Consider the following 19474-nt stretch of genomic DNA (forward strand, 5'->3'; position numbering starts at 1 on the left):
ATGTTCCTGTTCCAAAAAAATCAAATGCGATGTTTGTGTAGATGAATTACTAAATGCACATCACATTATTGCCGGAATTTATTATGTCACAAAATCAAGCATGTTCTGTGGCCACCAGGTTACGTTTGGCTACTGTGCAGTTTGTAATTTCTTTGGAGTGTTTTTGTGTGTCAGACCGTCGTAACCACAACATGTCCGACAGGAAGTCATAGCTCAGAGTTCTGGGCCGTCATGTCCTGCTGAGTAAAAAACGTTTCTGTGGTTGTCCTCTGGTTTTAGGTGGATGTTGGCCATGTGACATCGTGGTTGCTAAGGAACCTGACGTCCCTCACGGAGTATACGGTTGCCATCTTTGCAGTCTACGACGAGGGACAAGCTGAGCCGCTAACAGATAGCTTCACCACAAGTAGGAACAATACCTAGCGCAACCTCTATTTATTTTAATTTTGCTAATTAAAACTAATACATTTCAGTTTAATTATTCAGCATCTATGTATTTTAGCAACGGTTCCTGACCCGCTGGACCTGAGGAGCAGTGAAATCTCAGCAGACAGCTTCCGAGTGTCATGGCAACACCCAGCCAGTGATGTGGTGCTATACCGACTCACGTGGACACCGACCGACGGAGGAGACCCTGAAGAGGTGTGTGTCATTCCACAGACAGCTGCACGCTCTTTACAGAGCGGAGAAATGTTCAACAAAATTATGCTCGAACCTCTTGGCGCGTATCCTGTTTGGACTTGACTGAATTAACAGTTTCATCAAGCTCAGGGTTGAACAATGGATCAAAATTACAAAGAACAGGAAAAATCAATAAAAACATCAACCGTCTCTGTATGCAGTATAAGTCACATGATATTCTTGTTTACATGTTTTTTTTGTTAATTTTTTAGATTTTTTTTTTGTTTTGTTTTGTTTTTCTAGTTTGGGAAGTCCTGCGACTTATACCCCAGTGTAACTTATATACTGAAAAATGCTGCGTTAATTTATAATATTAATAACAGTTATTATTATTATTCTTATTATTATTATTATTATATTATTATTATTATTATTATTATTGTATTATTAATAGAAAAGGAATTGTTATTATTATTATTATTATTATTATTATTATTTATAGAAAAGGAATTGTTATTATTATTATTATTATTATTATTATGGCTTTTCCAGGAATCAAAGTAGTAACAAAAAAAAAAAATTACAATATAAAAGTACATGACAACAATGCCACAGCAATCCCAAATTAAAGTGTGTGTGTGTGTGTGTGTGTGTGTGTGTGTGTGTGTGTGTGTGTTGTGTGTGTGTGTGTGTGTGTGTGTGTGTTGTGTGTGTGTGTGTCTGTTTCAGTAGATGCTAACTGTTTCAACTTAGCTTGAAGAAATTATGTACAGATCAACCTCATCCTATACAACATATTTTCTAGAGTATAACTCATACTTTTTTTCTGTAGGTAGAACTCACTTTTTAAAAAGCGTTCCCTCAGTCTTTCAGATGTTGTGGGTCCGCATTCTGTGTTCACAGACCCGGCACCAGACACAGTTGTATTGATCTGAGAGAGGCACTTTTTTTGGCCAGAAGTGTAAAGTCCTATTTAAGAGAATGAATAAGCTGGTCAGGAAGTCCCAGCTCTGTCCTGGGCTGTCCTCTGGACTCTCTGGAGGAGGTGGCTGAGAGGAGGGTGTTAACCAAGTTTAAATCCATCATGGACAACTCCTCTCACCCTCTGCACCGGACTGTAGTAGAGCTGACCAGCTCGTTCAGTGACAGACTGAGGCACCCTCAGTGCAAGAAGGAACGATGCTGCAGGTCGTTCCTCCCTGCTGCTGTCAGACTGTACAGTAACACTGTGAAATAACCACATGCAATAATATGTCCAGAAATCACGTGCAATAACAACTCGTTTACAAATCCCTGCACTAATGTCAACCTTATCACATCTAAACTCCACATATTGTAATAAGATGCTCCTATCTCCTTTTCAATCCCAATCATGTTTATTTATATGCATATGTAACTTATATATGTAATGTACATATATATATATATATATATATATATATATATATCTATATACTATATATATATATGATATGTTATGTGTATGTGTATAGGTATGTCTGTGCATATGTCTATGCGTGTATGTATATGTATGTGTATGTATACTATATATAATATATATATATATATATATATATATATATATTATAATATATATATATCTATATATATATATATATATATATATATATATATATATATATGGTAAATGGGCAGGGGTGGTGGCCAAGTGGTTAATGCGCTTGGTTTCAGTTCGGAAGGTTCTGGGTTCAGGGCATCCGGCGTAAACCCTGTGCCAAATCAACATGCAGATCCACCTTGGATTTGCTGTGACGACCCCGAGTGCAAACAAGGGAGCAGCCGAAGGGACTTACTATGGTAATGGACTGCATTTATATAGCGCTTTTCCATCTGTATCAGACGCTCAAAGCGCTTTACAATTATGCCTCACATTCACCCCAATGTCAGGGTGCTGCCATACAAGGCGCTCACTACACACCGGGAACAATAGGAGATTAAAGGCCTTGCCCAAGGGCCCTTAGTGATTTTCCAGTCAGGTGGGGATTTGAACCCATGATCTTCTGGACTCAAGCCCACACCATATGTGTGTGTATGCTCTTTTATTTCAGCGTAGTTTTTTTTCACTTCTCACTCTCTTTCACAGCTCGGTCCGTAGTCAACACTCTACATGTCATTCTGTTTTACTTATCCGTTTTATTCAGATTACTTCATGAACCAGTCGAATCATTCACCATTATTTTACTAAAAATGTGGTGTTTGTGCTCAAAACCCTCCTGTCCTGTGCACCAACAGCATTTCTTGTATATTTGTTTTGTGAATTATTCTGTAATTTTGTGTCTGTAGCTTGGCTCAAGCAGAGGGTCACCCCTTTGAGTCTGGTCTGCTTGAAGTTCTTCCTCAGAGGGAGTTTTTCCTTACCACTGTTGCTCTGGGGGTTAGTAAGGTTAGACCTTACTTGTGTGAAGCGCCTTGAAGCAACTCTGTTGTGATTTGGTGCTATATAAATGAAAATAAATTGAATTGAATAAAAATCAGATAAAGCACAGTGTATGTATCAATATTATTATGAATCACCTATAGTAGAAATTTGTACAAATTGTAATCATGGCGGTTGGCCGGTGACTTGCCCATCCACAGCGATCCCAACTGACTCTGAGGGCGGGCAAGGCACCCTCAGGCTCGTTCATGACGCCGGGTACGCGTGTTCATCCTGATAATTTCTTTCATCCAAATTGTGTCAAATAACATTACATTTGTCCAGTGCACATTTATTTTGTCCATCTATCTGAATTTTGGAATTCAGCAGTCCTTATGTTACACACATAAATCCACTGTTCACTTCTCCATGTTGCTGTGGGCCAGCGATCTGTGCCCTTCTAATGAGTTCTTTTGTTCAGTCTCCATCACATAACATCCAGTCTGTTGTCTGACACACATTCATTTGTCCATCTGGCTTATTTCTTTAATTTAACCAGTCCTTAAGTAACAGCACAGGCTGTGGTGTGCACATGTGCTACACTGAGTTCCTGTCTGTTGTTAAACATGCCTCTTGGAATGCTTTTTAAAAATGTGAGTTCCACATACAGAACGATGGTGCGACTTATACACTGGAAAATATGGTATACTGGATGTGTCTGATTTATTTGATACATGTTTTTTTTTTCAAGCTAAGTTGAAATTTTTCAAGCTAGTTGAAATTGACAGAATTTCCTGAAAATTCTTTGGGTAAGTTTCAAACAAGACCAAATCCTGATGAATTCTCATGTTTGTTTCCCCTGACCGTTATGTCCTGATGTCCAACATAAATATTTAGTCGCTGATTAACGGAAACATGAACAGCTACCTCATAGAAGGACTCAAACCCTCCACCGAGTATGAAGTCCTCCTCTCCGGCATCTACAGTGACCAAACCGAGAGCGAAGAGGTCATCATCATCGAGCGCACCGGTAAACAAAATCCAGTCTCCGATAAAATCCTTTTAGTCTGTGTTTTTAGGTGATTACTTAAAGTAATTCTGTTTAATTTTCAGTGGCGAGAACAACCACGATCGCAACCACGACGACCACCACAGCTGGTAAAGTTTTATTTTTCAGTCTTTTTATTGTTCTGCTTGTCCACTGATCTAATGTCGGCATGTATTTTTGCAAACCCTTCAGTGCCACGTGTCGGGGTGAGGAACCTGCAGGTTGATAGTGAAACCACCTTCAGTCTACGGGTGTCGTGGCAGCCAGTCGACAGCAGGAACGTCAGACATTATCGCTTGACCTACGTCAGCACCAGAGGAGACCGAGCACCGGAGACCGTAAGTCCCTTTGATTGTTCTTAAACTAAATGATGGTTGGATTGTCTTCATGCCTTCAGTGTCTTATTATAAGTTCAGGTTGGTCTGACATTTGATCCTCTTTCAGACGCAGAATGAAAACTGTGTTTGTTCTGGTTGTATGAGTGAATAAGAGACGGAGTGACCGATTAGTAAAAGTTGATCCATTTCTCTGTCAGTTCTCAACACTTTTGTGCATGTTAAACATGAAAACAAGACTCAATATTTCAGCGTAAACTCACAATGTGACACTGAATCAGAGAAAAAAATGTTACCACAATGCTTTTTTTCCATATTACTGTGTTTTTCTGAGTATGTCACATTTTTTTCTTTTTTCTTTTTTTTTTGCTAGTTTGGTTGATCCTGTGAGTTATAATCTGACTTATATACCGAAAGATCACACATTCGTTATGAATAATAATTATTACAACGACTATTTATATATAGAAATTCCCCAAGAATCAATGCACTACACAAAATTAACTCTAATAATGAAAGAATAAGTGCCATTAGTAAAATGCAGACTACAACAATGCACAAAAATCTCAAATTAAAGAGCTGATAACATAGAAAAATGGTGTGCGACTTAAAGTCCAGTGCAACTTATACTCAGATGTGACTTATGCATGGCTTTTTCCTTTTCAAGAGATATTTTTAACAGGTGCGACTTATGGTGGGTGATTGAAAGGTTTTGAGCCCGACCAAGAAGAAACCAAACTGTATTAATATAATGCTTAATTTTTTAACATAATCATAAAAAGTCCTTCAGAGAGCACAATTAAGAGGTTATTTTAAAAAGTACTTCAGAGAGCAAAATTAAAAGGTTATTTAAAAAAAAAAGTTGTTCCAGTCCTTACTGGACTTATTCAACTAGATCATGTTTCTTCAAATACATAAACTAACTGTCTTTACTTATCAATAAAACACTCAACTTCTAAATGTCTTGGGCTGTTGAACATAACCGCTGTTAAACAGTCAATAAATAAGGTGTTACTGATGAACTTCACCAGCTTTCTGTCCCAGCTCTCACAAAAAAACAACACCGTGGTGAAGTCCAGAGCTTTTATACAGAACAGAGGAGGATTAGAACTTTGTGGTACACAGCGCCAACTGCTGTACAGGAGGGACCTAGCAGTCAATATGTGTTACAGATTTCAAAGTGACATCATTATCAGTAATATGTACGTATATGTCGCAGACATGAACGAGCGAAACTCTTCAGCATCTCACCATGTTATTTTGGTGCTTCAGGCTTTTTTTTCAGTAAATGCTTCTGGGGAGCATTAGCATGGCTAAAACCTTAAGCTTCAGCTTCATCTTCAGGGATGGCTCTTTTCAACCAGATGTGCGGTGCCGTGACATGACAATCATCTGGGGTGCCACCTGGGTTGTCTAATCACATTTCAGGGAAGTCCAGTGCCATGTTGGCCTCCCCTCTAGTGCCGCCCATGCAAGGAAGTGTTCAACATTTGACATTTCCTGTGTCACTGTGGACTCAAAATTATGCACTTCCTGTTTGGGACACAGTGTACCATGAGCGAGCTTCATGCCGCTGCGCAACATTTTGCTCTTATTGTAATAAATTCGAGCAAGGTGCATTTTCATGTTTGGAAACAGATAGAAGTCCAAAGGAAGAGAATAAGGTGGGTGTGGAACAAGTTCGAAGCATCATTTATGAATGGTAGCCATTGTGATGACAGATGTGTGGACAAGATCATTGTCCTGGTGAAACAGAACACCTCATTCTACCATTCAACACTGCTTGTGCTTTACTTTCTTCTTCAGTTGTTGCAAAAGTGAAGCACAATAGGCCCCATTGATTGTCTTCCTCTTCTGAAGATCGCCCACCATTATGATGAGGCTTTAAATTGTCTGTAGGTGTGCGGGTGTGAGTGTGTTTGTTTGTCTGTATGTGGCCCTGTGACAGCCTAGCGGCCTGTCCAGGGTGTACCCCGCCTTGCGCTCTATGGTTGCTGGGATATGCTCCAGCCCCCCTACGACCCTTAATTGGACAAAGCAGTTGAAGATGAGTGTGTGCGTGTGCGTGTGTGTGTGTGTGTGCGTGTGTGTGTGAGTACCAAAACAGGGACAGCAAACAGTGAACAATGGCTTTTTAAGACATTTGCACCAGATGTTTGACAATATTGCACATAACTCTGAGTAACTGAATGACTTTGTTACCTCCGCCAAGGAGGTTATATTTTCGGTCGAGTTTGTTTGTTTGTTTGTTTGTCTGTCTGTCAGCAGGATAAGTCAAAAGGTTTTGAACAGATTTTGATGAAATTTTGTGGAGTGGTTGGAAATGACAAGAGGAACAAGTGATTACATTTTAGTGGTGATCCAGATCACGATCCGGATCCAGGAATTTTTTAAAGGATTCTTCACCATTGCGGGATAGGGGGAATTTTGACATTCTAGTTTCTAACTCCACAAAAACAAGGCAGAAAGGCTTGAAAAAAATTAGGGTGTAACATAGCAAATAACAAATGTTCTATCAAACAACAAAGTTTGGTGATGATCGGATCCGGATTCCGGATCTGGTGATCCAGAATATGCAAAAATATAGGGAAAATAGAAAATGTGTCAGTGTGAGGTGACAAATGAAGCTAGAGATGCACAACTAACACCAAATTGTAGCTGAATCTGTACTGATTCAGTAAGGTGTCATCAGATTTGATGTAGCTTCAAATGTTTTGGAGCTAGATCCAGAAGAAAACCGCCATTACCGAAAAATCATTTTTATACAATAACCTTTGAACTAATAAAGACATAAAAGTGATTCCAAGTTCTAGTGGTATGTTTTCATGGTCAAGGATGTCAAATATAAAGGAAAGAAAAGTGTATGTATCATAGTTTTGGTTGTAACACTGAATTGTTGAATAGATCACTGTGCCAAGGAGGGAATCTCTTTAGGGTCAGTGACCCTATGGCCTTGTGTAGCACATGCAACACTTAAAAAACAGTTCTATTTCAGAATTTACTGTTATTTATTTAGAGAAGTGTTTCATAAATGTTAAAAAATTCATATATTTGCAGTTTAGTTGAATAATAAATTGAATTTTGTCTCTTATTTGTTTTTGTCTATAAGCACATGCAGTATCAATATCAGTGCTCAGATGACAGTAGCTTCTGGGAAAGGTGCAAGTTGCAATAAACTGTGATGCCAAGCGCTAAGGATACATGCTATCCAGTCACAGCAGATAAAACTTTTTTTACTACTGCAGTGTAAAAAAAAAAAAAGTTGAGAATACTTCAGATTTGCAGACAGTAGTCTGCACTAAGACCTTTATGTTGTGCCGATGATGAAATATATGTTATTGTATATAGTTATGTTATAGTATATGGCCATGGGGTCAATCAATCAGTCAGTCAACATTTATTTATAAAGTGCTTTACAGCACCGACTGGTGTCCAAAGTACTTAACATTAAAAACACAAATTTACAAAAATAAAACACATATAAAATAAAATTTTAAAACAACACATAAAAAAAAACAAAAATAACAGAACATGTCACCTCCCCACTAAGTGTTAAAAGCCAGTTTAAATAAATAAGTCTTTAACTTAGATTTAAAAAGTGCTAGGTCAGGAATAGTACGTAACTCAAGAGGTAGCTCATTCCACAGTCTAGGGCCAGCTACCGCGAAAGCATGATCACCCAGCGTTTATATCTTGACCTTGGAACATCTAAGTAAAACTGGCCAGACGGCCTTAATGTCCTACTGTAGGTGCGCAAAGTTAAAATTTCAGACAAGTAGGGAGGTGCAAGGCCATAAATAGCTTTAAAAACAAACATTAAAATTTTAAAATCAATTCTAAAACGAACTGGAAGCCAGTGGAGTGAGTACAGGACGGGTGTAATATGGGGTCAGTGACCCAATGGCCTTGGCGGAGGTTTGCACTCTCTGAGTGCTTCTAGTTCATTATACGAGGTCTATTAGAAAGTATCCGACCTTATTATTTTTTCCAAAAACTATATGTATTTGAATCACATGCGATTACATCAGACATGCTTGAACCCTCGTGGGCATTCGAGAGTTTTTTCACACCTGTCGGTTGCGTCATTCGCCTGTGGGCAGGCTTTGAGTGAGTAGTGGTCCACCCTCTCGTCGATTTTTTCATTGTTTAGGAATGGCTCAGAGACTGCCGCTTTGCTTGATCAAAATTTTTTCAAAAACTGTAAGGCACAACTGAGTGGACACCATTCGAGAAATTCAGCTGGTTTTTGGTGAAAATTTTAACGGCTGATGAGAGATTTTGGAGTGTTACTGTCGCTTTAAGGACTGCCCACGAAGCCACAGGGCGCGCCACCCTCCGAGGCGCCGTCATCTGGCTGTTTCTAGCTGAAAACTTCCAAATTTCAGGCTTTGTTGATCCAGGACGTTGTGAGAGAACGGGAAGTTTCAGAAGAGGTCGGGATCAGCAGTTTATCCGGACATTCCACTGTTAAAGGAGATTTTGTAATGAAAAATGTGCGGACGGATTCACACGTCAGGCCGCAGCCGCTCATGACGCGGCGCCACAGAGAAACACCTCCGTTGGAAGCCTTAAAGGACAAGTTGGAACATGCCCAGCTGTTAAACAATTTCTCAGATACTCACTCGCTGAAAGCCATCAAAAGCCGCCTGAATTTTACAAATGGTTATCAACACAGAGGTGTTTTTCCTGTGGCGGCGCGCTGCGTCGGCACAAAGCCGGCGCGGCGAATCCGTCTGCACGTCTTTCATTACAAAATCTCCCTTTAACAGTGGAATTTCTGGATAAACTGCTGATCCCGACCTCTTCTGAAAATTCTCTGTTCTCTCACGACGTCCTGGGTCAACAGAGGCTTAAATTTGGAAGCTTTCAGCTCGAAACAGGCAGATAGCGGCGGCTCAGGGCGCGTCGCGACGTCCCGCTCCATGGGCAGTCCTTAAAGCAACAGCAACAGTCTATAATCTCTCATCAGCCGTTAAAAGTTTCACCGAAAACCATCTGAATTTCTCGAATGGTGTCCACTCGGATGTGCCTACAGGTCCTGAAAAAATTTTGATAAAGCAAAGCGGCAGTCTCTCAGCAACTTCTCAGACAAAGGAATTCAGATGGGAGGGGTGCTCCACTACTCACTCAAAGCCTGCCCACAGGTGAATGACGTCACCGACAGGCAACGCGTTATTCTAATCTGACCACTTTTTTTAGTAACGAGTAATCTAACGCGTTAATCTTTCCAAATCAGTAATCAGATTAAAGTAACTTCTCCAAGTCACTGTGCGTTACTATTATTTTTGCATTGTGGGTCGATAGCAACATTAAACTTGGTCCGTGGGCAGGGGGTCGGGGTTCGACTGAACTGCCCACTTTAAGCGAGCTGTGAGCTTTTCATCCGCGTTTTTTTTGCAGCAGCTACGACTCATGCTTTTTTTTCTCCTTTATTTAGAATTCTGACCTGAGCCGCTCCGTATCTGCTGCTAAAAACAGCAGATCCTCCGCAACGCGTCAACAACTAACACTGTTTTCCACTCAAATGCACCTAAACTCTCTTTCTGAGGACCACATGATGTGAAAACACAATAAAACTTTCTTACCTGTAAATCTGGTCATGTTTTCTGCATAAAAAAATGTTATCCATTCTTTGTGCTCAAACGCCAAAGCAGGGGCGAATCCAGATGGAATGGGGGCGTGGGGCAAGGATGTGCCCCCCCCCCACAAACACCCCTAGATTAAGGTGCAGTTTTGAAGCCGGTTTTTTACTACAACTACTAATACTACTTAAAATAATAATAATTTCGACAAGTAAAATGTTTAGAGATAATTTAAATGTTAGAATGAATTTTATAGTTACATTTATAAACAATGTAGGTTAGAAACTGCAAGTTTTACTGTTGCAGTGCTGTCAATAGTTAAATATGAGATCAAGAAAGAGGTCTTTATTTTACTTTTTATAAAACAAATATTTATTTTCATTGAAGTCAAGAAAGGGTGACTATAAAGTGAGTTTTGGCAAAACAGGTATGATTGTCATTTTGAGGTGGCAGAGGGTTGTTGTCGGCAGCTGGGGAAAGTAACTAAAAAAGTAACAGTAATCTAACTTAGTTACTTTTCCAATTGAGTAATTAGTAAAGTAACTAAGTTACTTTTTCAAGGAGTAATCAGTAATCAGTAATTGGATTACTTTTTCAAAGTAACTGTGGCAACACTGCCGACAGGCGTGACAAAACCCACGCATGCGCACGAGGGTTCAAGCATGTCTGATGTAATCGCACGTGATTCAAATCCATATAGTTTTTTTTAAAAAATAAAAAGGTCGGTTTCTTTTCTAAAAGACGTCGTATATCATCCTGCAGAGGCGGGAGGAATTGTACAGTCTGATTCCCACAGGTAGGAAAGACTTCTTGTGGCCTTCTGTAGTGCACCTCGGTGGTCTCAGTCTGTGGCTGAAGGGCATGCAAGGGGTGGGAGGTGTTGTCAGGATAATGAGCAGTTTCCTCAGCATCCTCCTCTCTGCCACCTCCACCACAGACTCTAGTTCAACCCCCAGGACAGAGCCAGCTCTCCAGTCTATGGTCAAGACCTCATGAACTCTCTCCTAGGAAATGCCTACAGTACTGGCTATGTGATGCACACTTACTGTTCTGTCAGTGAGGACCATATCATGGATCTCCTGGATCATATCTCTTGAGGTGGCAGTTTTGGGTCTTCCTGATCTTGCCCCATCTTCGATGCTTGTTCAGCTCCTGTTGAATTCAGCTGACCAGTGTTTAACTCTAGCATAAGACAGGGCATCGTTCCCCGAATGTCATTACCATGTCCTCATGGATCTTGTTCGGAGTCAAAGCACGCCCACCAAGTTTGTCCATTTTGTCAATCTCACTTCACTGAAGTATTGTCTCCAATGGGTGCATCTTATTCTCCGGAATATATGGCACTCGATATTGGTATTTATAGTGATTATATAATTTAATAATGTTGCCACTTTGAAAAGTATTCTGATAATGACTGAAACCTGAAGAAAGTTAAAGGTTTATTAATTAAACGTTTGTCTTTTGTTGTATTTTATTTTCAGAAAACCTTGCATATAATGTTATAATGTATGACACGAACAATGTTGCATCAACATTTCTACACCTTCACGGTGAAGTGGAACCGAGGAGCACTTTCTTAAAGATGGGAAGTTTAAAGCAGGTGGGAGACCTGAGCCTGGATTTAATGGGTTTCTTAAAGTCCTCCTCTGTTCCACTCCACTGTGAAGCTGTGACTGGTGACGTAACAGATAAATAAGGTAAAGCGTTTGTTCATGGACTCCAGGATGCTGGGGAAAAGGATCCAAACCTTTAACATGTCTGTGCTTTAAACAGAAGGTCTAATGAAAACGGTTCAGCACAGATGACTTCTGAGTGCACAGGAGGCTGAGAAACAGCAGATCTTTGAAAGTCTTTTTTTTTGCTGAGAGGGCGGGAGACGGAATCGCTTCCCAGGAACAAAAATATGCAGCTATGCTTATGTGTTGTTGTTAATTGGAGCTTCTGTTCCTCAGACAGCTAAACAAGGAATGGATACATAAAAAGAAAAAAAAACCTCTAATAATGGTTGGAAATGTAACCCAGACCCACCATTTTCTTCAAAATAGTTTTAAAATTTCTTTTTATTGGCACATGTACTTCCATAATGAGGATGAAGTATTGCTGGGTCCGTATATATTTGGACATTGACCGAAAAAAAAAAAGATTGGCTTGAGCCTCAATTTAACATACTTTTTTTTAGCCAAAGATTGTCTGAGTTCCTCTTTACTATGAAGGAAAAAAAGAAATGCTAAAAGTTGGATGTAGAGTCTCTGCAGTCACAGCCACAGACGTGTGTAACTGTAGCTGTCACGGGTGTCTTGTTGGCTTCCCTCACTAGTCTCCTTGATAGATGGCCAGCAGGGTTCATTAAAGATGATTATCACAGTGGTCACTAATTAACTGCTGACATCTGGCAACATGCTTGTTGCCAGAGTGAAGAAGTCAGAAGGTCTTAAAGTGTCTTCTTGTGGGCCTCCAATTTTACAGAATAGCTCATATTAGAGAGTCGAAAGTTAAAGTCTTTAACTCAAGGCTTAAAACTGGTCTCTTTTTCAGTGTTTATAATTGCTGAAGGGTTTTAATTATTTTTACCTGATGGCCATCAAATATTTGGAGCAACACATGTTGCCATCCAAGCAACGTCTTTTTCAGGGACGTCCCTGCTTATTTCAGCAAGACAATGCCAAGCCACATTCTGCACGTGTGTTACAACAGCATGGCTTCGTAGTAAAAGAGTGCGGGTACTAGACTGGCCTGCCTGAAGTCCAGACCTGTCGCCCATTGGAAATGTGTGGTGCATTATGATGTGCAAAATATGACAAATGGAGACCCGGACTGTTGAACAACTGAAGTCGTACATCAGGCAAGAATGGGAAAGAATTCCACCTACAAAGCTTCAACAATTAGTGTCCTCAGTTCCCAAATGCTTATTGAGTGTTGTTAGAAGGAAAGGTGATGTCACACAGTGGTAAACATACCACTGTCCCAGCTTTTTTGAAACATTTTGCAGGCATCCATTTCAAAATGATTTGGACAAAAACAATAAAGTCTATCAGTTTGAATATTAAATATCTTGTGTTTGTGGTGTATCAATTGAATATAGGTTGAAGAGGATTTGCATATCATTGTATTCTATTTTTATTTACATTTTACACAACTTCTTTGAAATTGGGGTTGTATTTCCAAGACATTTCGTGGACGTTAGCATGGTGACGCCACAGGCTGGTAGCTATCTGCAAAACTCTGTTTCGTTTGTGTGTAAATATAACCTCTGTGTCATATATTACGCAAAAGCTAGCGAGAACTAAACACTTCTAAAACTGAAAAATGCTGTTTTTTGAACCTGATAACGCCTCTGAAGGCATTTACAAGACATTTTGCGGCCGTTAGCGTCATGCTAACTTCCTCTAACTCAAAGCTAATTTACTATGGAGTTAAATTTGTCTAATTAATAGCTGCAAATGCACAGAGGGTGATCTACAAATATTCCTTGATTTGCACAACATGAACAAATGATGATTTGATTTGAACATGTACAAACTGTACGTAAGACAATAAGATCTTAATAATTCATTAAACAACTGTAAATTAAAAAGAACACAAAGCTCATATGGTCGAGGGTATTTTAACATTGTGTTTTATATATATATATATATATATATATATATATATATATATATATATATATATATATAGCTGCTCTTATGTTGACATTTTTGTGTTCTTGTGGAATTCTTTATTTTTTTTAACCTTTCCACTTAATTTTACGTGTTTTAATTATTTGTCTGTTGATGTGTTGTGAATTTTAAAGCACACTGAATGATTGACTTAAATGGCTTTATAAATAAAGTTGATTTTTGCGCTGTTTACCTGATCTGTATGTAATCACCTTCAAACAAAAGCTGACAGTCTGATAAAAAGGGCTCATGATCAAATATATATGGTCCTAACTGTACTTCACAGCATGCTGGAGTAACAGAAATGAAATGTCTTCAGTATTTTATTTGGAATCACATTCTGCTCACTGGTCCCACATCAGTCTTTTTCACAGTAACGAGCTGCCGGCTGCTGGCACCTCGTTAGATGAGACCTGTTATCAAAGTGCCAGCCGTTGTGGGTTCTGTTTGGTACCCCGGTCAGGTTCTGAAACACCGAGCACTGAACTCAGTCAGCTCCCATTCACATGTCAATCCACTGAGGTGGTGCTGTGTTCAAAGTGAACTTCACTCTGATTGGTTGCTGCCGTGATACGAATCTTTAAAATAAATGCAGAGTTTTCATGCCATTGACTTCAGAACAGCAGCTTGCACTCTGCAGCTTCAGGGATGATGTTTGGACCAAAACGGGGAATAATGTTTAAGTATCTGTTGCGGGCAGTCGGGTCTGCGGTTGTAACAAAATTATGCTAAATTTTATTATGTTGCTGGAAGAGAAAGAGTGTGTGAGAGAGAGAGAGAAAGAGTCTGATCAGACCTTGTCTTTCTCAACTCCGACTTACGAAACCCTCGAAAATAAAGAAGACCAAATCGAAAGTGGGCAAAAGCTGGCTGGAATTCATAGGCTGACAATTAGTGACGTCCCGTGAGGGTTAGACGTTCATGTTTTTGGAGGCTCAGTTAGGGCACGTAAATAAATAAATAAATAAAAATTTGTACATTTGAAGGCCAAAGTACGTAATTAATTAATAACCAGTGTTTAAAGCCACTTTCAACATTTTACACCAGATATTAGAGTAGCTGCTTTTCAACAGTGCCAAAAGCTGTAAATCAGTTTATACACATGGTCATGAGGTCACTGAGGTGTTTGGTCAGCACAGTCTCACGATTTTTTTTGTGCTCCCATCACAAAATGAGTCAAATTTTTGACGGGGTTTTTTTAAACTCATTATTACTAACCCTACTTCTACCCCCAACCCTAACCATAACCACCCCTGACCTCCCCGCTTCACTTTTAATTTTGTGCAGCCATCATGGAATGTACTGGAATGAATTCGTGCTGCCATGACGAAAATGTGGCGCTTTTCGTGACAATATCACAAAGCAATAGATTAATGTAGATTTTGTGCTGCTGAATCACGACTTGCCATGAGATTGGGTAGGTTTGGTAGTGTTGAAGCATTCAAGTCTGATGTTGGTGTTGTGAAAGTGTGGTGACACGGACCCACAACAGGGGGCGTAAATGAACGGACAATGGAGGAAGACAAATATGAACACTTTACTGTTGTGAATAGCACAACTCAACACAGCAGATTACAGAATATGTACAAAAATCAATTAACAAAGGTGTTGTGTGGGCAGGCTTGAGGATAGAAGACATCTGTCCTGAGAAGAACCGGAACCACACAATTTCCTTCGCCACCGAACCTGGAAAATACTGGAGCCGCCAAGTTCCAAGTCCCCAGGTGGCCACCGTCTCCGCGTGTCGGATCTGGTACTGCTGGCGAGGAGCAGAAACAATCAGATGTGGGTGTATGAACACCCAGTAACACTTATGGTGGATATTCCACCTCCACCTCTCATTCAGAAAGCTGGCACGTGCAGTTGTAAGTGTACTTATCAAACGTTGGGGTGAGAAGGCGTCAGTCCCAACTCAGCCTCAGCTACAAGCACTCACAGAAACACAACTGCAAAAGTAGCACAAGCAAAAATATTGTCTGTAACGGACAATCACAACGGCTGAGAATTTACCTCCTTAGGTAGATGATATCTCGGCAACGAGGTGGAGATGACGTCCGGTCTTTATGGAGTGAGATGATGAAGTGTAGATGGGTGACAGCTGTCAAGAGATAATGAGTGACAGCTGTCACCCCCGGCTGTGTCCGTGGCGGCAGCGCCCTCTCGTGTCTGAAGCCCGCACTTCAGGCAGGGCGCCCTCTGGTGGTGGGCCAGCAGTACCTCCTCTTCTGGCGACCCACACAACAGTTGGTCTCCAAAGATTCGGTCTTGACTCTGTCTCAACCATGACAAAATCCCAAAGTCAAGACAAACCAAGACTTGGGACTTTGGAGTGGCTGAGACAGTCTTTGGAGGAGGAGAGACCAAGTTGAGACCAAGACTGGACTTGAGCACTACAACAGTAGGGTTTTGGTGATGCTGATATCTCTGTAGGAGAGCAAAGATTCAACTCTTTAGGGTTCAGGTGCTTCCTGTTTTACGGTGTAGTTTGGATACTTGTAGACTTAAGGTGAAGCTTAAGGTGTCTTTGGTATCAGGTGTCTTTGGCGGATCCTTGGGTCCCGCTGGAATGACTTTGTATCAAATGAACGGTTACTTAGTGAGACTCAGATGAGGAGGATCACTGACATTGTGAAAGATCATCAGCTACGACATTCATTTTGTCCACCTGGCATGTTTCTCTGGACATGATCCAGCATGCAGGTCCCACATTGCTAAGGACCCTATCAGCTGCAGAAGGTCAAGGACACACCCACATTTCACCTGGCTGGAGCAGATCGATGGTTACATTGGAGAGGTGGGGCTGGACTGTTTGCAACCATCCAGGCAGACCTGACCTGAATGTGAAGCTGTGTTGTTCTGGTCAGGGAAAGTGGATTTGTTTGATGTGATTTTATGGCATTTTCTGGACTAAATGATTGATTGTCACGCAGATTAATCAAAGATAATAATCATTAGCTGCTGTTCGGGTTCAGTCATGCTGACTATTTGTGTACCAAATCAGGTCGGGTCCCCTGTTTTCCTGACTGTGCTCCATTGTATCTTCAAACCCAGTCCCAGCTGCATCCGCCTTAACATTCTGGACCATCTTTCAAAAGTCTAAATTGGGTTTCTGAGTCCTTTAAATACTTTATGAAACTACGCCTTACAAAGTATCGCATTTTGCTGGAGGTGTTTTCTTTCAGCAGCGTGGCTCAGTGACACTTTAGAGACTTTCTTCATTTTTCATCAGATTGGCCAGAAATTGATTTGTCAAGGCCCACAGTGTCTGATAAAGTGTATTTTCTTCTTTTTGTGGGAGACGAGAATGGAGGCAGGCTTCACTGTACATGCTCAGAATGCAAAAGGAAATGAGTAAAAAAAGAAAAGCATGAAAGGGACAAAAAAAAAAACCCAGCTGAGATTCAAGCAACATCTGCACCTGCTGCTGTAGATCAAAACGATCATGACGCTGTGCATGCTACAGCCGAAAACAGAGCACCTACGTCTGTAGGCCAGAGAAGTACAGACGATGTTTTTCTAGAATCACCTGGTTAGATGAATCATTTAGAGGTCATTTGTTGCAAAGGTCACAGACAGGTCGGAAGAAATTGTGGTCGTAATTTGCCTCAAAGCTTCACCGTAGCGTGTCCTCCAAGTATTCGGAATACAAAGTCGTAATTTTCTGGTTAAACAGCCTAAAAATGTAATTGCAACCAAATTCTACAGAATTGTTCCTGTTTGAAGCTTTTGCCCACAAAATTGACTAAAGCTGTTTATCTGGAAACCCAAAGAAGAGATTCTCGCTGTCATGGATTAGAAACCAGGATCAGATCCAGATTCAGTGTAGATCATTTTGCTGCCTGTGCTCATTCACCACTTCCTGAAATTGCTTTGCTGTAAAATGTTTTATGGTAACACAACTGGTAAGCCTTTACTCTGAAACTCCTTGAGTTCATGCAAAATGATCTAACTTCCATTCATTGATATAAAAATGTTGTGATGGTCAATGTTCTGACGAGGTGCAAGCTGTAGAGCACGTAGCTCAGTGGAGTACAGTGGTTCTCAAACCTCCTATACAAACCATACACATCCAGTTCTTCAAAAAACATCTGGAATACTACTTTGTCTCACCACAATACATATTCCAATGGGTGGCAGTCCAACAACAGATGCCTCAGAGTCCAGAGAAGTCAATGCTGCTTCTGCACAAGGCTACCATTAGGCTCCTTTTTTTGTTTTTTTGTTTTTTGCACAGTAAAAGTTTTAAGTGGTATCTGTGAATTTAACTCTGTATTGTAGACCCTCGACAAAGGTTTCCCAATGTAATTTCTGGCCCACATACAGGGTCGGACTGGGAACAAATTTCGGCCCTGGCATTTTTCCTCTGGACCAGCCCACTATTGGCCCGACGAATCCACCCCCAAACACGCACACCCACCCGTCCATACCGAACCCCCAATGAACAAATACTATACACCTAAACACCATGAACACGCACCTAAACACACACTTTCACTGTCATTTCACCTTGATCATAGTACAAAACGCGTTCCCGGCGCCATGAGGGGGCATCCTGATAACATTAAAGGCAATTACATATTTTGACAAAATTACAAGTTTAAATGACATATATATATATATATAAAACATCATGAGGTTTATGTCACAGAAATCCTACTTTACAATCACAGTGCAGTCATTGTTAAATTATTTCCTTTTGCATTTATAATAAACATTTGTATTTATTTAGTGTTTTTTTCTGGTTGAAATAAGATATAAATAATCTACCAGACTTCAAAAAATATACAAGTTTCCATGTTATTTTATTTGTCTAAAATAAATGTCTGAGGTTCCTTATGTTAAACAAGAAATTATCTAATCTGAAATAACAGGTGGTTTTAATACAGATGAAAGGTTTCTAAAGAACCATTTATTGATTTATTTACCTATTTTAATTACAAGTGTTCTAAACTTTTTTTAACAAGTAATCAGAAATTTTGAGGTAACAACAAAAAAAACATTTCCAATGATTTTTCTTCAGAAAACTGCTCTATAAATGAGCAGTCCTGTCACACGTTAATGTTTTGTACAGATCAGTGGTTTCTGCACCAATCGGATTGGTCCAATCCATTTTGTAGAGATCAGTGGTTTCTGCCACGAGTCTCCTGTGTTTTGGCCCGACGCGTCGTTCCTATTGGACAATGCGAAGGTACATCACAGCTCAGAGTGTCGAAAGTTGGCGCACCTCATCTTGACAGAACACCGGCTCTGTGGAATGCAGGAGATCACTTGACCGAGGGTCTATACGTTCAAATAATAATTAAAAAAAATACTGTCATCACTCTCACTCTTAGTCAGTCTCTTACAACGGTGCAGCGTAAATACACGAGCTTTCCAGCAGCGCACGTCTCCTCCGCACTTTTTTGGGGGGGGGGGGGGGTGATGATAAACTCATCGCCCCCTTAATATTTTTTTTTCTGGTGCCGGGTCTGACAGAACGGAAGCAAAAGCAGCACACAAGCGGAAAAAAAGTTTTTGTGTCTCCAAAGTGTGTGTGTGAGTGAGAGAGAGAGAGAGAGAGAGGTAATGTGTAACCACTGCTAGGATTCACACAGCAGCAAATTAAGGAGCTGAAGTCCATAGCTGTTGCATTAAAGATAATAAAAGTAAAGCACAGTTAATTAGGATAAAAGAACGATTCCAACCTTGTAATCAGTAGGAGAGCAGAGAGAAGTCCAGGCGCCGAGGAGTCAGTCCATTCACAGGGGCGGGAGCGGCCGCCTGCTCTTCTTGCAATCTGATTGGCCATCCTGTATGCTTCTCCAATTGTCATGGCTGTTGGTCATGTCAATCATTGTTGCTCGATGTAAGTCTCC

The 19474-nt window shown here is 40.4% G+C and overlaps 1 protein-coding gene across 1 annotated transcript in view; it reads left to right on the forward strand.

The window, feature by feature from the left end:
* LOC117501384 (collagen alpha-1(XIV) chain-like) overlaps positions 1–19474 on the forward strand; it is a 212155-nt gene that overhangs the window by 107229 nt on the left and 85452 nt on the right. Inside the window, exons 18-19 of the mRNA XM_034160248.1 lie at positions 4112–4156; positions 4239–4384. Of these exons, the coding sequence (XP_034016139.1) occupies positions 4112–4156; positions 4239–4384 (191 nt within the window). The remainder of the gene's footprint in view (positions 1–4111; positions 4157–4238; positions 4385–19474) is intronic.

Source organism: Thalassophryne amazonica, chromosome 20 (assembly GCF_902500255.1).
Source record: "Thalassophryne amazonica chromosome 20, fThaAma1.1, whole genome shotgun sequence".
Lineage (NCBI taxonomy): Eukaryota > Metazoa > Chordata > Actinopteri > Batrachoidiformes > Batrachoididae > Thalassophryne > Thalassophryne amazonica.